The 20,566-nt window shown below is 34.5% G+C and overlaps 1 protein-coding gene across 1 annotated transcript in view; it reads left to right on the top strand.

The window, feature by feature from the left end:
• The window catches only part of CFAP46 (cilia and flagella associated protein 46), a gene marked incomplete at both ends in the record, with an annotated part of 79,277 nt that extends 59,044 nt beyond the window's left edge, over nucleotides 1–20,233 (top strand). Inside the window, 8 exons of the mRNA XM_084290582.1 lie at nucleotides 870–991; nucleotides 1,384–1,466; nucleotides 2,446–2,610; nucleotides 6,765–6,867; nucleotides 8,675–8,787; nucleotides 11,163–11,244; nucleotides 13,091–13,227; nucleotides 20,187–20,233. Coding sequence (XP_084146708.1) covers nucleotides 870–991; nucleotides 1,384–1,466; nucleotides 2,446–2,610; nucleotides 6,765–6,867; nucleotides 8,675–8,787; nucleotides 11,163–11,244; nucleotides 13,091–13,227; nucleotides 20,187–20,233 — 852 coding nt within the window. The remainder of the gene's footprint in view (nucleotides 1–869; nucleotides 992–1,383; nucleotides 1,467–2,445; nucleotides 2,611–6,764; nucleotides 6,868–8,674; nucleotides 8,788–11,162; nucleotides 11,245–13,090; nucleotides 13,228–20,186) is intronic.
• Between the last annotated feature and the right edge of the window lie 333 nt (nucleotides 20,234–20,566).

The raw sequence follows: 20,566 nt of genomic DNA, 5'->3' as shown, positions 1-20,566 counted from the left end.
TCTTTTAATCACACGACTCTGACACATCTGGTTCTTGAAATATAATTCTGTTTTATTCATTGTGTTACCATCTTTCAGCTAAAATAATGATTATTCCTGATGGTTAAAGTGCTGAACACTTTTTCTCTTGTCCATGGCCAGCCTTTGTTGTAATGGCAAGCTATATAAAGATTGATGTAGTTCCATCAGTACAGAGGTGACAATGTCAGGTAGAACAGACAGAAAAAAAAAAAGTGGCTTAGATTTTTAAAACACATGTACATTAAAACTTTCATTAATCTTGCATACAACCTGCACAAAGCCATGCAAACAGGGCTTTGGATAGAAAGTCCATCCATTAGTACTAAAACTCTTTGACATCTAGTTGAGCTCATTTGTCCATTTATTTTTTTGTGTCCATCTATATTGGCTTTTAGAAGATTCAGTTTTATAGTGTCATCTCTATTCTCTCCTTATCCGTTTTCTTCATTCTGTTTATTTTTTTTTTCCTCAATTGGTTCCACTGATCTCCATACAATATAATTTGCTTTTTCAACACTCATCTTCTTCTGTTTACTTCTCAATGCTGTCCTTTCACTTCTGGACTTTCCCTCCCTTCCTGTTCCCCGTTTAAGTTTCAGAAATATATTATTTGCTTTGCTAATAAATATTGACATTTTATACTGATTCTTATGTTAGAATATTTTGCAAAATGGTGGTGGCAATGATGTTGTGAAGTAGTTTTGAAACTGATTTGTTCTATTTATGTTTTCCACTTTATAATGTTTCAAATGATCTGATTTAGCCTCTGATTTACCATATTACACCCACCATCCTTGTTAAATAGAATTTTGTATGTATTTTGTTTTTTGTTGCAATGTGTGTGATAGACTCCAACAGAGAAAATAGACAATAATGGACACAATTTGATAACAGATTTCTCTGAAATATTAGAAATTATGGAAGAATATCTGAAACCACTGCTATCACAGTTTGATTTCCCTAACATTAGGTAAGACATTTAGAGTTGTTTTTATCATTTGTGAAAATAGAATGGTCTCAGCTCGTACAAATACAGGAAAAGTTGTAGATGAAAAGCAAGATTAGACTCCATTGAATGGACTTCTGCATCTTTAAAGGTATATATAAATATATGCAGTATATGCAAGACAAAGAGGATAGAACCACATGGAAGACTAATGCCTATGCCTAACAAGCACTGTCCTCCAACAGTTCAGAATGAAACATTATAATTTAACTAATTAAAGATGGAATTTCAAAAGGAGTACTTTGTGTAAAATTTCATTGAGATTTAAATATCTCTGTCTTTGTGTATCCCATGAAAACCTTTACTTGCATGAGTATTAATACCAAAAATATTTTCAATGCAATTTTTCTTCCCAGAGAACACAGCACATCAGCTTCAGCAGCTGAATCAGGAAAAATAAAAGTGAAAGATAAGGACACCAAACACACTAGAATGCAGGGTATGTGCTCTCTGGAGTATAACATATGTGCACTTTAATAGTGTTGCCTATCTTCTATACCAAGTTAAATATCTCAGTATACTTCCAAAGATTATTTTTACACTGGGCCTATCCTTCAGCATGTATTAAAAGTCTTCTATACTATACAGGCTTCAGACAGGTTAATAAAATGTCTTTATTACAAGCCAGTCTTTTGAGGAGAAATACCAAAAGAGAACATAAGTCTGTTGGTCTAGTTTTGTCTTTTCCTGCTTTCTGCTTTTTACTTTGTGGACTCTCACAGTTTGTTTGCTTTAATGCAACAAACTTAATGTGGGAGTATAAGCATGTTCTGAGAGAAGACATTCCAAGTCCATGGCTTGCTTTGGGGATTGATTTTTTTTTTCTTTATGGAGAAGAGCAATCAAATTTCTCAGCTAAAAGTTACTAGAAAAAATGCATTTGCTTTTCAAAATTTGCATGAGTTTCTTTCTGCAATCCAGCAGCTGTCTTATTATTTGCATTTGTTACTTCTCTGTAACAAAACAGGAAAATGTTGATAAAATGATACATTTTGTTTTTCCCAAATAACAGAAACAAAAAGTTTCCTCCAGAAATACGTGGTTATTATTGGAAAAGTGCTCTTTTACGAGTCTGTACTCTTTAGCCAAACATTTTTAGTACAAGTTTTCATTTCCAAAATGATTTTCTTAAAATGCATAGCATTTGCCCAGATTTTGTTCTGGATTGTTTTGATTATTAATACAGGAATATTTTTCCCTCTGATTAATTAGTACTCTCAAATGTATATGCTTAGAAGTCTAACAACATCTTAGGAATTAACTGTATTAAAACATATTTTTGAATAATGCTTTTCACAGTAAAATGAAGTTCAATTGTCAGACAACAGAGGAAACCTAGTTTTTATAACTAACTTCATTTATTTAAATACATACTGAGAAATATAAAATCCTAATTGTGGTTTGTCACATTTATTCAGGAACACCTATGGAGTTAGGATTGTGTGTGGTATTACTAGCAGATAAGTTATTTATGGAATTGCCTTTGGAAACTCTGAGTGTCTTTCAGGAGGAAGGAATATGTTCTGTATCCAGAGATTTTTCTCTCCAGATTCTCTACAATCGACTACAGGTGGATGAATCAGGTACTATTAGATAAACATTTTTCGTGTTTGTATGTTGATATAGGAAGGAAGATAGTTAAAATGTAAATATGCATGGTGTCATGTAATTTACTGGAAGCCTGTCATATATTGTTTCATATCCTGTCATAGCCTGCTTCATAGCCTGTCATACAATGTCATAGCATTGTTTTGTAGCCTGTCATATAATGTTTCCATTATTTTAGATGGGATAGCTAGTATAATGGACTTATTTAGAAATATACAGGCTGATTATAGTTGAAATGTTAGTTAATCCAAAATAACCTCTAGATATTAAAGAATATGCTAAAAAGTAGATTCTAAAATGACTTGTTTCAACTGAACACATATGGTCTCAAACAACAACTGTTTTCATGTATACCTTTTTTTTGATTTTTCATCAAACTTTACGACTATTTTCATCTACATTGAAAAAAAATCAAATAAGAATTTAGAATTTTGTTAGTTTTCTTTTAACATTAATGTAAGACTGCTTAGAATATTGATATATTGAGCTACTTCCTCTATGTATAGCTAAGATTACGTTAAGTCCTCAGGTCAGTTAAGTGATTCTTGTTCTACGCATGAGCAAAGTCAGACTCCACAGGCTGTAGATACTTTTATCACTACCACAGACACTTGTACACTGTATAAACTCTTCAATTAAATGAGTTTGTTAAGTGAGATGGTTGGGTAGATTTTGAATTGGTTTTATAACCTTGTCCCTATGACATCTTGTTTTTTTTTTGTTGTTGTTGTTGTTTTTTGTTTGTTTGCTTGTTTGTTTGTTTTTTAAATTTATTCTAAAAATCAGTAAGAAATGCAGGCACATAGCATTTTTCTGCTGAGAAAAACTGCTAAGCAGTTTTACTTATAGAACTGCTAAGCTTTTTTTCTTATAGATCAAAGATACCTCCTATTACTGAACCTATAAAAATTTGAAGCCACATTTTACTCAGATATAGATAACACATTTTAACTCACTTAAAAGTTAGTGGGCCTCAGCCAATAAATAGGTTAAATTTAGAAAAGTCTCACTGTGAAAAATGAGTCTTCTGTTCCATACAGGTTCTTGTATTGCGTTCTTATCTACAGTATTTAGCAACTTTAGTGTAACTGTCATCTGTTTGGCCATTTCTGCATGGAAAGAACTGTAAACAATCTGAGATGAGAATATATTTAGTCTACACATTCATATACTCTTAAATATCTGTTATAAATAAGACTTTCAGAACTTTTTTTTTTTTTTTTTTAATTTATTTTTCCCCCTTTTAAAGTGAAAATTCTTATGGTAGCATAATTTTAGAAGTTAATTAATGAGAGGAAGCATAATTGAAAAGCTACCTATGCTATTATGAAAGTAGCCACTGAATAAAAAGAGAATCAATGGCCAAATGCACTCAAATGCATATCACAAACTTCCCCTAATTTGCAGTGCATTCCAGCGATAACTATCTGAGACTTATACTTTGGGTTATAGTCATTTGTGCAGTGAGAAATATAACACAGTTCCCATTGCTTTTTTGAAGCCTCTTGTAGTAAAAAATCAGATTCAAATATAAAACTTCCTTTATTCTTTTGATTTCTGTGTATTTCACAGAAGCTTCAGTTATTCCAGTAACATCAATGTTGAATAGATACAGCAATAGGCTTAAAAAGTGCTCCAGTAGTCACTATTCAACACTTTTTTCCTGAACACGTAATGTAGTGAAGCATTTGCACATCTAAGAGATTGTGTGTGTTGGTTGTTTTACACTTTGAAGCTACTATTTTTAGGCAAGAGGGTTTGGGGAATGTCCTTGCCTTGCTGCAATGGGAAATTAAGTTGTATTTTTCTAATCTGTTGTTATTATTACATCCTAATGAATATAAGCAATCCTTTAAGAAAGCTGTATTTTCTGAAACTGCTCATGTCTTAAAAAAAAAGGTCTCTTCTTTTCAATTCCACAGAGAGTGAAATTAAAGATGTTCGAAGGTCTAAAGAACCAAAACCAAAAGCCGAACAGAAAAAGAATGTCAAAATGGTGAACTTTCCATTTTTTTTAAATAAAATAAATATGGGTAGCTCTTCTTGTTGTGTAAAAATATTGTTAAAGGACTACAAGTTGCTTGCATAGAAGCTCTTTATATACTCTAGAAGTCTGAAGTGGGAAAAAGTATTACATAATAAGAATCTTGCTCTTGTTGATTTTATAATGAGTTGTTTCTTTGAAAAAGCATATCCTCTGCATAATCGTGACATAAACAACTCACAAAGGGAGCTGTCTCAAAATACTAAACTACCTCCCCCAGCAATATGGTATATTTTATATGCTGTTTTATATTTTAAATGCATATATAACTATATATGTTCACATGTATAAATATATGCAATATGTACATATATGCATTCTGTATAATGCAGGATAGCTTATGCTTTTGATTTACATTGACACTTGGGTATTGTGCTGCTTTTAAGCCTACTTTCAAAACTTTAGGACATCTTTTTGTTAGTTGTTTAACACTGCAGATACAGTAATAATATTTGATTAAGGCTTCTGCACGTAATACTGTATACGTTCTTTTAATTATAGGCACCAGTTCATCGTGTTTTACCCTCTAATTGCATGCCTGTTGATACTCGTAATCTTAAATGTATCCTTTCCCAAATGATTACGTATGTGAATCAGTTCAGATAAACTTTTTTTTTTCTGGTTTATATTGCATTGTTTATACTTCACTGCCTATCAGATATTGTGGACCCCTATAATGAAGGAAGAGAGCCAGGTAATATCTATTAAATAATATTACCTCCACAACCTAGCCATGCAATTTAATTTTTTTTTTCTTTTTTAACAGAAAATGAAGTCATATCATTGAGGTGTTGACAAAAAAAGCTTAGATTTTTGTCAGAAAAGTACTGCTTATCACCTGTCAAATGGTGCCTCAATGAAAAAACATAACCTGTTTCAAGTTCCAGAAAGAAATTAGTCTTTTTTTTTTTTTCATATCACTAAATAATGACCTACTTACCTTCAAGAAAATAGTTACTTGAGTAATCTTTCTTTCTATATAAACCAATTAAAAATACATGCTTTCTTTCAAGAACTTGTTACTGCATTTTTAGTTTTACAGATATATGCCATTAAGATACAACATCAGTAGTGCAGGGAAGGATATAGGTTAATTGAAATGATGCATTGTATAATCTTCTTTATTATACTAGAAATTTGCATGAAATACATGAATGACTAGGAACAAACAGTACTGAATGGGAATGGACCAGAACAGGAACAATGGAACTTATATATAAACGTATATACCGATTCTCAAGCTAATGCCTACATATAAAGCATGTGTAACACACAAAGCTTTTGCATGTTGTCTTATAGTCCTTTGAAAGGTGGAAGGTATTATGATAGTTACAGGCACTTGTGTAAGGATATTTGAAAGGGTTGCTGTTTTCTTTTGGAGTCTACCTACCAAGGCAGTAGGTGTTTACTATATCAATTCAGTCTGACACAAATAATTTAGTAACACAATTTTACTTATTTTTTTTTCTCCCAGTATGTGTAATAGTTTAATTGATTCACATTTGTTAACAAACACATTTATCAAATGCCAAAAATTGATTTAATGGAGGTTTTTAATTGAGATAGTTAATAAACAAAAAATCAAAACAAAAGAAGCTACTGAACAGTACTGATAGAATATGCTTCCATGTGTTTGCAGTTTCTCCTTCACAGCAGATAAAAATAAACGGTTTACTATGTACTCAATATCTGGCTGTATGAGTGTATCTGCATTTTACAGTATTATGAAAATATAGTCAGACAAGGTAAATTGTCATTAAATATTCAATGTCCTTGGAGAGCAGAGGTGGGTTTGGAATCTTGCCTTCTAAAATCAGGGCTATAGAAACTCAGTTATTTTCTCTGTCCATCTAAATTCTTTCTGAGTCTCTGAAATGGAACTGCATGAACAGTGCTGGTGTTTTCAATGTTGCAATTGACGCATTTTTAAAATCTGGACTTAGTTTTTAAAAACCTTAAGATCTAATGACAGCCTAAAAAAAATCCTAAATATATATATTGTCATTTTTAAATGTTTGAAAATAAGATTGCCCAACATACTTTGTAGCATCTTAACCTTACAATTATGACATTCTATTGTTACAGAAGCTTTAAGTCCCTCCCAAAAAATGAAGGAAATCTTAGAAAAGTACCATGACCTGTTTACACTACAGTGGGAAGGAGTTATTGGCAACGTATATGTTCCAAGGTTTGTAGTATTCTATATGCTTTCATGTTTTATCCATGTTTCTTTTTTTAAAACAGTGATAATTCCCAGAGGCTTCAGTCATAAAATAGGGTTACATTTCGCTGCACCATTAAACACAGAGCTAACCATTGTCTTTGTTTCAAATGTAGGATCTAAAATATGGCGCCAGAAATTGCTGTATATTTAAATGATCCAATCTTGGAAAAAAAAATGGCTGCTGTTGCAGTCTTCAATGATTATTATGAGCATATGGGAGTATAAGTGTGATTTCTGGCTTTGCTCATAACTGTTTTTTAAAACCAAGTATTAAAAGCTATATTATCTCCATGCATAATGAGTTAACTGCAAGATTGTAGCACACATTTCAGCTACAATGTAGTAAAGGTACATCTTTCAGTTTACAATTTCAAACATCTGTTGATGAAGTTCGTATTATTTTTATAAAGTTTGTTCAGTTCGTTCTTTATAGAAGTACTTGAATTTTATGATTGTAGAAGTAGAGACATAAAAGGGATCTTGAGGTGTCAAGCCATTCAAGTCCTGTAAGTGAGGCAACATGATGAACTGTGGACCTTGCTTTATAACTGCTAGTCTAATCCGTCCTTTAAAATCTTCTCTACTTAGGTAAAATCACTGTACAGGTACTCTGGTGTTTCTTCATAACAATTGCAAAGATTGTTCGCAGTTATCAGACAGCATAGTTTTTGCTGCTAGCTAGGCTGATTAATTGAACCTCTTTTCAAAACCTAATTTATTTATATCCTGCTGAGTGCATATATCATAGAATCACAGAACAGCTTGGGTTGAAGGGACCTTAAAGATCATCTGGTTCCAACCCCACTGCCATGGGCAGGGAAGCCACACGGTAGATCTGGTTGCCCAGGGACCCATTCAGCCTGGCTTTGAACACTTCCAGAGATGTTGCATCCACAGCTTCTCTGGCCAGTCTGTGCCAGTGCCTCACCACCCTCTGAGTGAAGAATTTCCTCCCAACATTTAATCTAAAGCTCCCTTCTTTTAGTTTAAAACCATTCCCCTTTGTTCTATCATTACCTACCCAAGCACAAAGTTGCTCTCCATCTTTTTTTACAAGCCCCTTTTAAGTTTTGAAAAGCTGCAATGCAAAAAAGGTCTTCCCGGAGCCTTCTTTTCTTCAGGATGAAGAGCCCCAATTCTCTCAGCCTTTCTTCATAGGAGAGGTGCTCCAGCCCTCTGAGCATCTTTGTGGCCCTCCTCTGGACCCACTCTAACAGCCCCACATCCTTCTGGTGCTGGTGGCCCCAGACCTGGATGCAGGACTCCAGGTGGGGACTCACAAGGGCAGAGCAGAGGGGGACAATCCCCTCCCTTGCCTGATGACCACTCTATTGATGCAGCCCAGGATGCAGTTGGACTTCTGGGCTGCAAGTGCTCACTGCTGGTTCATGTTGAGCTTTTTGTCCGTCAGAACCCCCAAGTCCTTCTTGAAAACTCCCTTTGAATTTCAAAGCGGTACAATGCATACATACATGTATGTACACTAATGATTTTTATTTCTTTTGTTAGAGTCTGGTATTTGCTTAAAATACGCTATGCCCTTTTGTTTACAAGGTGTTACTAAATTAAATATACATCCGTATTAAAATAATAATTATTAACGTTCCATACATTTTATTACACTTTCTGTAGAATTCTTGTTTGTCACCTTGCTTTGCACACTGTTTTTTCTAATAAATATTTCTGGACCAACACTGAAGTGTTTGATGTGGATAGTTTCTTAAAAGTGTTCCTGTTAAACATTAACAAAAAAAATTTCCCTTCTTTGCAGTCAAGCTGAATGGGAGCAGCTGCTGACAAACTGCAGTGCATTTCTGTTCTATGGAATGGAGAGATTCTTGTCTCATATTTTACTCAACAGACTGGTTGCTATGAACATCCCAAGTGAGACAACCAAACTGAAAAATACTTTTTAATTTACACTACCTTTTTTTCATAATGATCACAAAATGGTGTTTACTTCTTACTGTATTATCAATGTGTTGACATAAGTAATCAAAACCTTTTTTCAAGATCCAGGGTTTTGACTGGAAAAACTCTGCACTAAGTATATTTTATTCTGTTGCACATATGTCTTGTTATTCCTCACAAATGGGTTTATTCCTCCTCCACTTCCAAGTGTTGGAATTTTAAATCAGAACACATTTATTAAGTTCCAAACATTGAATCATCATCTGATGTTTTTTTTCCAGTAAGTCCTGTGCCTTTCTGTGGAATATAGTACTTGGTAAACAAGTGTTCTTTATTGTTAAGAACAACCTTTGTAGTACAATTTCAGAATTACTGAGTCTTCACTCAGGCAAAGCAGAATTATCTGCAGAAACTGGGTTAATACTGAATTATTTCTCGTCTCTAATGGAGCATTTGTACATTCTGAGAAGGTAATTTTTTCTCTGCTTCTTCACAGCTATTAGTCTTTTTGGTGATATAAGACATAAATTCAGAACTATTATTTGAGATTCAGTCTTTCTTTCTCTTATTATTACCCTTGTACATCTAGAAGATATTCAGCTTTGGAGTTTTGCTGAAGTTATTAGGGTGTATGAATATGTTAGCTTCTTTCTATATTGTGGTGAGATATAAAATTAAGAACTGCAATCCATATCGGATTGTGAAGTTCTAAAAGTACCAGGAAGCTGATTCAAAAAGCTTTGATTTTCAAAGTGATTTAAAGGTGTATGTGAAAATATTGCTGGAAATCAAGAAAATATATCTTCCTGTATATATTGGTCACTTTTTAAAATGAGATTTCAGATGCATGTAGGCCGATATTGATAGGACTAGAAATTCTGGGGAAGTTTGTAAACACTTCCATAACCCTGACCCTGGGACTTGCACTTAAAATATGTCTAGATGAATTCTCCATAGCATCTTATTTTCCTTTAATGGGGAATAAACCAACTTTAAATGTATTCATGTTGCCCTCAAAGGATTGTTCTATTTTCTGATCACCTACACAACTTGTTAGCTGATAAAATTACTGTTGTCTTGCAGACTGAATTTAAATCTATTGTAATCCTGATCTTCATGTTAGAAATACTTTCATTATTAAGTATGACGTGTGTCTGAGGTTCAGGAGGGCCCTAACTTGGACCCAGTATTATTAAATGTTCTTGTTGGTCATTTGAGTGATGAAATAGAAGATGTCTTTGCTGAAATTGCATATGAGACCAGCCTGAGAAAGAGGTGGTTCAGCAGCAAGATTAGAATGCAAATTAACCTTGCTTTATGGGCATAAATAGCAGAATGTAATTCAGGAAAGGCTAGAGGGAGTTATGCTTAAGTAGAAATAATCAGTTAAACATTAGCAAGTTAGGTAATGGCTGCCTGAGGGGAGATACTACAGATTACAATCGGGAGATAAATCACAAATTAAACACCATCATCTTGCTAGGGATCAAACAAGACTAGGTTCTGTTATAGGGGTAACTATACAGGAGTGTCATTGGCAAGATAAATTAACTAATCTCACGCTCCACTTTTGTAAAGGTCTGGAGGAGAATACTGACAAACTAGAATAAATTATTGGTGGAGATCAAGTGTGGTCAGAAAACTACAGTGCAGATATGTGTGCATAGTTGTACAAATAAATATATATGTGTTTTTATACATATAGATGCATATAAATATACTTTAGGAGAAAAGGTTAAAATATTGAAGAGAAGCTTGATAGTAGTTCTCAAGTACATCAAAGGCTTTCCAAACAAAAAGGTAATTTTCTTCTCAGATATCTGTGTGAAATACGACAATTAAGTAAAGGTTTAAGCTGCAGCAAACCAAGCAAACCAAGCAAAAAATCTTTAGGGAAAGCTTTTTAATCTAAGAGTACTTTGAGTTATTTCACTGGGGGCCTTTAAGGAAAATAGCTTAAAAAGAATGTTTTAACTGTAACTTGGTTCTAACATGGTCAGATAACATTTCCATACCTCCACTTTACAAGATTTTGCAACTACTGAATTGAGTCATATAAATCATTATCTGTAATAAGATGGTTACATGGACCTTGTTGTTAGTTATACTAAGGTGATGCAGGACAAAAGCCCATCAAACATTACGGAAAAGTGTATCAAATTTACATTAAATAATATTAGAATGACTTTATTGGTGTTCTTTTACTTAATGACACTCTTTTGGCTGAAATATAAATTTTATATGAGTTGTTTACACTGAGCTTAGTAAGTCATTGACTTAGAAAAGCCAGTTTTATATACAGTTATTACGATGGACGTTATTATTAGTGTCAATTTTTTTTTTTCCAGAGTGCCATTTGATGATACTTTTAGATCTGGTACAATCAAAACAAAGTTATCAAAGAATAGCCAATTCTGATATCTACAAAAGGTAAGATTAACTTTATTTTGGTAAAATTCACAGTAATGCAGATTTATTTTTATTTCAAAGCAAAGTTAAAATTTTGAGTTATAAATATTCTTATCTATTTCTGGAAATAGAAGGGCTCATATCTACATTGAAGGGGGAAGTTAGCCTCTTGCAGCTTCATTCTTTACGTAGGACTAAACAGAATGAATGCTCTGCTGCAGAGCAATAATCAACACAACGTCACAAAAAGGTTGTTATGTTACCCATACCTCCCAGCTCAAGATTCTCAAGATGTTCTAGTTAAATATATAAAACTTCTTTTTAACAGATAATTAAGAGTCCCTCTGAAGTTTTCCTATGCTGTATAGTTTAACAATCAGACTGTTTTATGTAATAAATTATTTTGGCATGCTAAGTGACCTCTTCACAATCTTTCATATTACACATCTGGCTTTCATAGACTTGAAGGCATTTTCAGTATTTTCCTTGCTTTTAAATTGACAAGTGACAGGGCTCACATACTTTTGTTTTATGTACATTATGAATTTTAATGGATGGCGCTCAACAAATAACTTATAATGTATTAAAAGCAAGGATAGTTTTAGAGTCCTGATTTTATTCATTAGTTATTTAGTCCACGCTAAATTTCAGATAACCCATTTGTACTCCCAAAAAAAGAACATGAAAAAATGTATTTTTATTCATGTCTTTATTGGGACTGCCATTGTAATGTAGACAATTAAATCCTATATCTGATCCTGTTAGGGCTGCATAAATATCTCTTGACTTTGATGATTATTCACTTCAAGAAAAAGAAAAAAAAAAAAAAAACAACTTTAAAATACTGTTTAATCCATCCAGTGATGTGTAAGTTAAAATGAATTGTGTGTAAGGTATGTTATACACAGACAGATCTGAGTGTTTGAAAACTCTCCTGGTTTTAATATCCTTTTTTCCCATTAAACAAAACAAAACAAAGCACAGTTTCTTAAGCTATTTTTTCTAGCTCTGTACTTCTGAAGTGTTATTTTAATAGATTGGTAAATTTATCATTGGAACTTATGTGTTTAATTCTAGCAGTTTCCAGAAAGTTTAGAATAATGTTCAGTTAAAACTGAATCACATAACTCCATAGATAATCAGACAGCATCTTCCAAAAAGATTACAAAAATTTTTAGTTATCATCTTCTGATTTAGTTACCATAAAAGGCAGAGATCAAAAAGAAGATTCAGCCTTTAATTTACTTCAGTTCCAGCCCTACAGACTATCACTCCCCTCCAAGCACTAAAACAATAATGCCAAAGATACTTATTTAAATATTCCTCTTTAGAGATGTCATTTTAGAATAACTGAATTGCTTTTTAAGTCTCCATATTACTGCCATGCTTATGACATGAGCAAGCTTTCAGTTCCTGCAATATTTTCTTTTTCCCTTTAAGAATAGAAGCTGAACTAAACATGTCTTTTAATCCATTTCACAGCATTTTGATTCTCTTATAAAGGGTATTCTGCATTGTTTTATAAAAGTTAATGTGATGTTCTTCCATTCGTATTTCATTTGATGCCCAAAGCAGTAGAATGACAGGGAGCAATCCACATAAAATTGCATCATGAAAAGAGGTATAAAAAAGTTATTATAATTCCTTGTTTTAAACGTAAGATATGGTACAAAATATTTGAAAGCATTTTATGCTTAACATACAAGAGAAATGGATTCTGGGATTTTTCTTAGTTTGCTGAGATTCGTATAAAATTCTCTTTCTTCTCCTGTTAAAAAGTGTTATATATTTATATTTTTAATATATTAGTATGCAGAATTTCAATTACATTTTTATTTTATTGATCTCATACTTTTTATTTTTTTAGTTCTTTACAGTTTGCTATAGAGAGACCAACAGAAACAGTAATGCTTCTTAGCCTTACTGGTGTTCGTTCTATAATAGCCAACCAGTGGTACACTACCCTGCAAGAGAATGCAGAAAGGCTAGAAATTTTGTTTGAGAGTAAGTATTTGTATTCTTCTTTATCCACAGATGCATTATTTCAAATGTTTGTATTTATATTACTCATGGGGTGTGTGTATCTATTTTTCTCCCTTTTCTCCGCTGTCTTTGCTCCTTGGAAAATTTTACCTGGTGTTTCCATAACAGGTAAACAGCATGCAGGACACCCTGTGTTGTTGACAGGTTAATCTTTCAAATAGAACAATAATCTCTTTAAATCAATTTTAGTAGAGGATTTATTTATGGTCATATGGTAAGAATAGGATTTCTGTGGTGAGAAGCAGTGACCTAAGACTTGACAATCTATAGTTGCATGAACTGTGAGGAAAACAAAAAGTGAAGCTAACTCTTCAGTTATACAGAACTACATCTCTAATAGTATCCTTTTTTGTTGTTATTGTTTTTTAAACGTAAAGACATCAGGCCATATATGTTTGATACTTTCTTGTTTTTCAAAACTTTCAGTAAAAACTGACAGGAACTAACCTACTTCTTTCCAGATTTGTTGCACATTGGTAGAACAACTGGTCAGACCATCCATACTCTTCAAAAAAGGAAGATTCACGGGGAAAAGGATTCAGCTCAAAGTAAGAACTAAAAAGCTTTGTACAAAAGCTTTGCATTGCCCATTAACACAATGAGAACCTGGTAGACCTGAAGACTTATAGGCAGTTTACAGATATAGATAAAATCTTTAAAATGAGCTATGACAGTTTTGAGAATATTTTTACAAGAACTGAAAATGGAAAGATGACTGATTTAATATTACAATTGCAGTAGCTGTATTTCACATATATTAAATAATTTGGGGAGACTTTGTCATAGTTGAACAAAAGCTAAAATTTATGCCCCACTGAACAGTTATAAAATGAAAAAAATGGTGTGACTCAAAAGTTACATCATGAACATGACATGAACAGCATAATTTTGCTTCACAGTGCATGGTAGATTAGTTTTATGGGTATAGATTATAGAATGCAAAAAGTTGAGCCTGCAGTCATTCATTAGACAGTCTTCATTGTAAAGGGCATGCTACAAGAAGAATTATACCAGGCATCTTGTTGGAGAGGGGAGGATTTCTGAGTACATTCCTCTAAAGAGAGGAATGGAAAAGTACCATAAGTATTAAACAAATAGAAGTGGTTAAGTTACTGCACTTCATTCTTATATTCAGTCGTATTCAGGGATAACAATATTTAAAATTTATTTTTTTTAGTGGATGAAGACTCCCACAGTTCTCCTAGAGACAAAACAGAACAGAACTTTCATACTTCCTCAACTGCCATTCATCCATCATTTTTTAATTGTGTGTTATATGGTTTGCCCAACATAATTATTCTGTAATTTGTGTCAGACTTTTCATACTATGAATACCACTAGACCGTGCATATGGCATATCTCACATTATTGTGCTAGATACTCTTCTATATAGCCTAAGGAGAGGTAAGCTTAAGAAAACATCTGTTATGCTGATTGACTGATTTTGGTTTTGGATATAAACAGGTTGATATTAGAATAAGTGTCATGAAATTATCAAAAAACGCTAATTTTAGAGATGTCAGTTGGTATTCTAAGCTTTTCCGAACTTAGCGAATCCCTCTAAAGAATTACTAATATTTCTATTTTCTTCAGATTCCACTGAAAAATTGAAAAAAAAAATTCTTGGTGAGTACTAGCACCAACACCTTAAAGGAAACCAGGCTAGCGTTTTGGGGTGTTGATGCCAATTTCATTGGAATGTTGTCACTGTCAGTGCTTCCATTTCGGAATACTTTTCCTTGATGTATTTTGTTTTTAAATGGAAGATGTATCAGCTGAAAAATTAACTGTCACCTTATTCTGAGTTAATTGATTTTTAACTTTGTGTATAGCAGCAGTTGTAGTTTAAGTAGAAAATAGGGCAATATTAAAGTTTTGCTTTCTTTATTTTCCCATAGGCTTTCTGAATAACATTAAAGTACCTTTTATGAAGATATATTAAATTATCCCAAAATCCCAGATAAGCATTTTATATGCATAGATTTTGTAGTATGTTCTGTTAATCAGCAGTATGTTTTTAAAATACATACTTTAAAACTTTATTTGTAATGATAACAGGAAAAAAATATATGTAAAATTATGTAGTATGTATAGAAAATACAAAGCTATGATCATTATTGCAACTAAAAACATTTTAGTTTTTCTAGTAAGATGGTGATGCCTGTTTCCTATGATTTTTTATGTTCCTGACTGAGTATGAAAATAGCACTGAAAATATACTGTTCTTAGCATTCCTGCTGTGCTATAGTTAATTAAAACCTGATAAGAGTCACAGGGCTATATAGACATTAATTACAAACTCATGACTTGTGAGATGCTTCTTTTATGTACACAATATAATACAACTTTGTACTTCCTTCTTCCTTATTCTAACAATTTAATTAGATAACCTTATATGAAACACAGCTTCTCTGTCAACTGTGTTCCCTAATCCTTGTTATTCACTCTATATGTAACTTCATTCTTTATTTAAGCATGGGACAAATATTTTGAAAGGCATATGTCTGGGCATTTGCTAACAATACAAGCTAAAAAAAAAATGAGAAAAAAAAAAAAAAGAGAGAATTGTGCTCAAGTGGGCAGGCAGCTAAACGCCACACAGCTGTTCACTCACTCCAGACCCTCCAGTGAGATGGGAGAGAAAATTGGAAAGAACAGTACAGAAATTCATGGGTGGAGATAAGGACAGTTTAATAAAAAGGAAAAAAAATAAGAAAATGAACAAAAAACAAACAACAAAAGCAATACATCATGCAGTTTTGCACAATCAGCAAACCAAATCTCACACAGTTCCCAAGAAACAGCAGCCCCTCCAGACAGCCTTTCCAGTTTTATTGTCCCACATGACACCACAAGATACGGGATATCCCTTTGGCCATTTGGGGCCAGCTGTTCTGGCTCTGTCCTCTCTCTGCTCCTTGTCCACCCCCAGCCTCCTCACTAGCAGGGCAGTGGGAGAAGCTGAAAAGCCCTTGGCTTAGTGTAAGCACTGCTCTGCAACAACTTAAACATCAGTACGATATCAGCATTATTCTCATCTTAAATCCAAACCATGGCACATACCAGCCCCTATGAAGAAAATTAGTTCTATCCCAGCTGAAACTAGGACTATTTATTTATTTGTTTATTTATTTTAAATCTTGACAGGTACCTTTTCATTGCGTCACCATTGCTTAGCTGCCTGTTTAAAATCCCATGCACAGCATTTGGGAATTTCAAGTGTTTTTGAAGTTGAAGAAGCAAATGGTTGCACCTGTTGTTCAGTATAGCAAATGTACACTAAACTGTTAATGTCTTCAGTTTACTTTTTCCACATCTTTTTCCAATAAATTGTTTGTTATGAAATTGTGTTTCCCTATTGCTAATGGCATTTTTGACCTGTAATACTGGCTTTCTTTTACTGTTTTTCTGTAATAAGAAAGGCTTTTTAAAAAGTGCTACATTCAGTAGGAATCATGAAGCTAGTCTGCCTTGCTACATGATAGTTTTAATGAACTTGTATTAATTTCCACATTCTTGAAATATTGCATTTCATAAATATTGAAGTCCAGAAAACTTTCAATGCTTTAGAAATGACGGTGATGTTCTTTGAAAGTAATCCAGGATAAAAACTGTAAGACTGCTAAGGTTAGAAGGATCATTGATATCTAAGTACAATAGGCATATTTGATAGTTTAGTACTGTGACTTTATTTATGAAACTGAAGGAAATAACAATACATTAAAGTGTTTTACTCCAAAAAAATATTCTCGTTTATATTTGATACTTTATCCCTAACTACATTGCAACAATCTCTGTCAGAAAGATGAATAAGTATGACCAAAAATTTCTTTACGGTCTGACAGCATTACTTTATCAGAAAGCACTGATAAAGAGTGATGGCCTTATCCAGGAAACTTCAGACCTGTAAGCTTTACTTGTTGGGAGTAAGATATTGGAAATACTAATCAGAGAAACTGGTGGAATCCCTACAAATCTGCAATCTATGCTGATCAAGCATTGTAAAAGTTGGCGGCATGCATTTATACATAATATCTGATTGGTATTTCTGAGGCACCAATAATTTTCATTTATTGCTCAGTCATTTGATCGTCAGCTGAGAATTACAAGGCAGCCACACCTTGGGTGGAGTCTCAAATTAGGGGAGAAAGTGGGAGTGGAAAAAAAAAAAAAGAGAGAGAGAGAAACAGAGAGTCTCTGGGATATCTTCTGTGCTCATGGAATGACAACCTTGTCAGGTTTCAAACAGACTGTGCAAAGGTCTGGGTAAATGTCATATTTGTTCAAGCCAAGGTTCAAGAATGAAAAAAAAATTGTGAGACACTCTCATAGCAAACTAACTGGGCAGACAATAGCAAGTTTTCCCCCAAAGAGTGAGTCAACAGGTGATGGCAATGAAAGCCAATTTCTGAGTGTGCAACCTGATAGGAGCAAAGAGAAGTATGTTTATTTTGTAGTGAGTGGATGTCGTGGTTCCGCTCGAGTGGGCAGCCGAGCTCCACCACAGCCGCTCTCTCACTCCCCCTCCTCAAAGAGGAATGGGGAGAAAATATGTGAAAAGGGCTCAAGGGTTGAGATAAGGACGAGAAAATCACGCAATAATTATTGTGATGGGCAAAACAGGCTCAGCATAAGAAAATAGTAAGATTTATTGCTCATTACTAACAAGCTAGAGAAGTGAGAAACAAACGAAAGAAACCAAAAGCACCTTCCCCCTCCCTCCACCCTCTTCCACCTCCTCCCCCCGAGCGGCGCAGGGGAACGGGGGAATGGGGGTTATGGTCAGTCTACAGCGCTTCTTCTCTGCCGCTCCTTCTCGGTCACTCTTGTCCCCTGTGCTGTGGGGTCCCACCCACGGGTTACAGTCCTTGATGAACTGATCCAGTGTGGGCTTCCCACAGGCAGCAGCTCTTCCAGAACTGCTCCAGATATGGGTCCGTACCACGGGGTCCATCCCTCAGGAGAAAACTGCTCCAACCTGGCTCCCCTACGGGCAGCAGCTCCTGCCAGGTCACCTGCTCCTGCGTGGGCTCCTCTCCACGGGCTACAGGTCCGGCCTGGAATCTGCTCTGGCAGGGGTCTTCCACAGGCGGCAGCCTCCGTCGGTGCAGGGCCACCTGCTCCACCGTGGTCTCCTCCACAGGCTGCAGCATGGAACCCTGCTCCACTGTGGTACTCCATGGGCTGCGGGGGGACATCCTGCTTCACCATGGTCCTCACCACAGGCCGCAGGGGACTTCTGCTCCGGTGCCAGGAGCACCTCTCCCCCTCCTTCTACACTGACCTTGGCACCTGCAAGGCTGTTCCTCACTCCCTTCACTCTCCCGGCTGCTGTGTGTCGCAGCGTTTTTTTCCCTGTCTTAAATATGCTCTCACAGAGGCGCAAAACAACATCGCTTATTGGCTCAGCTCTGGAAAACAATGGGGCCCTTCCCAAACATGGGGCAGCTTCTAGATCTTTCTCACAGAAACCACTCCTATGGTTCCCTGCTACCAAAACCTTGCCACGTAAACCCACTACAGTGGACTCTCAAGAGTCTCCTTGGCTTCAAATGATTTGGAGAACTAAGTTGTTGCATAGTCATACAAGGTGCCATACTGAAGGTCTTCATTCTTCAACACTGAATATTAAATGAATGAAACAAAATTTCCAGTTCCAGGTAAAAAAGTTGAATGAGGAATGTTGATTTCATATGATAATTGTATAGAAAGGCTACTCCCTAACAACTGCAATGGAAATAGTCATGATGAAATGCTGAATTGATCTTGTAAAACCATTCATTAAGCACATACGAATAGAACATTCAAAAAGAAGGGACCTAGTACTAATTATTGCATAAATAATCTTAATTAAAAATACTTTTCAACTTCTTGAAGTATTCTAGAGAATGCTCATGAATTATTTGTCTGTGAGCTTTTAATTTTTAAAATATTATTTATTTTTCAGCAACTTGGAGGAAAAATTCCTACTGATGACCAAGGTATAAATTACAGTATATAATTACAGTATATAACAGCTGAGGGTATATGAGCTCTATACAAGAAAGGCATTGGCACAAACCCAAACAACAAGAATAAAAGCTTCAGAAAATATTTCATCTATATGGCACCACATCATTCCCTGATGCAGTATCCATTCATACAAGAAATATTAAATGGTTAGTGCTATTCCATGTATCAACGGCTTTAAAATAACTTTCTGAATTATGTCTCAGCAACATAACAAATCACATTATCAATTAGCTTTTATAACAGAAATGACATTTTGTAATATATTTGAGATTGAAAAGAATTGGTTAGCTAAAATTTATGCAATCTAAAAAATATGAGGAGAAAAAAATCACGTTGAATTTATTGGTAATACTCTAGGACAAGAACATAATTTGAGTAGTAGGTAACTGTCCAAGATGAATGACATCAGTATGTAGTTCTAAATGATCTGCAGGGAAGAACTACAAGTTTGCTAGAAAATTATAAACAAAAAAGAGAACTTCTCTCACCAGTCCATGGTGTAACTGCACTAAAATTAAACTGCCATAAGCAATCAATCAAAGATTTATCATAACAAATGCTACTCTCTCCAAAGCTAGCATAGCTTGAGCTCTCAGTAAGTCTGTCTCTCTACTTTGCAAAGAGTGAGATGTCGTAGTGCAGATGCTACAACTTAGCAGCTGATGGCTGCGGGTGTTTGTAGCCAGGGAAATTAGAGTAGGTTTAAGATTGTTGTAAAATATGTTCCCATGAATAGTTAAGCCCATTCTTCTGTGTTTGAGCTCTTAATTAAATGACTTTACAACCTGCTAAGTTTTATGACCACTGCTTTGGCACCCTGTCTGACCTGGAAGCTGTCCAGGAATACGATATCAGGGGAGAGTCAACCATCCTACATGAATATGAATCTGTTCTTTTACGTATTGCAGGTGAAAAAACAGCTCACCGGCTGTATCTCTCCGATATTATCAGCTGAAGTATCTTCAGACAGGTAGTACTACCACACATGTATATGGATTTTAAAAATGTGATCAAGTTAAAATGAAGGCATGTTTACGTCCCCTGAAATATTTACCAGTTTGTGGAAGACCTTAGTCATTATTCATCTAAAAGGCAGATACAGTATTTCTCTGCCAGTGAGAGCAGAACATGGGTAGTATTTTATGAAACTAGTAGATGATATTGACAAAGCAGTAGCCACAGAAGTCTTCATTTAAGTATAAGAACAGTGGAAACAAATTAATAACAAGTTTAAAATCTACATTGCCTAAAACTTGTGTTTCAAGGGGTAATTTTAGATGACTTAATT

This window comes from Netta rufina (genome assembly GCF_964035555.1).
Source record: "Netta rufina genome assembly, chromosome: 7".
NCBI classification, from domain to species: domain Eukaryota; kingdom Metazoa; phylum Chordata; class Aves; order Anseriformes; family Anatidae; genus Netta; species Netta rufina.
This window is presented reverse-complemented; position numbering and strand designations above follow the sequence as displayed.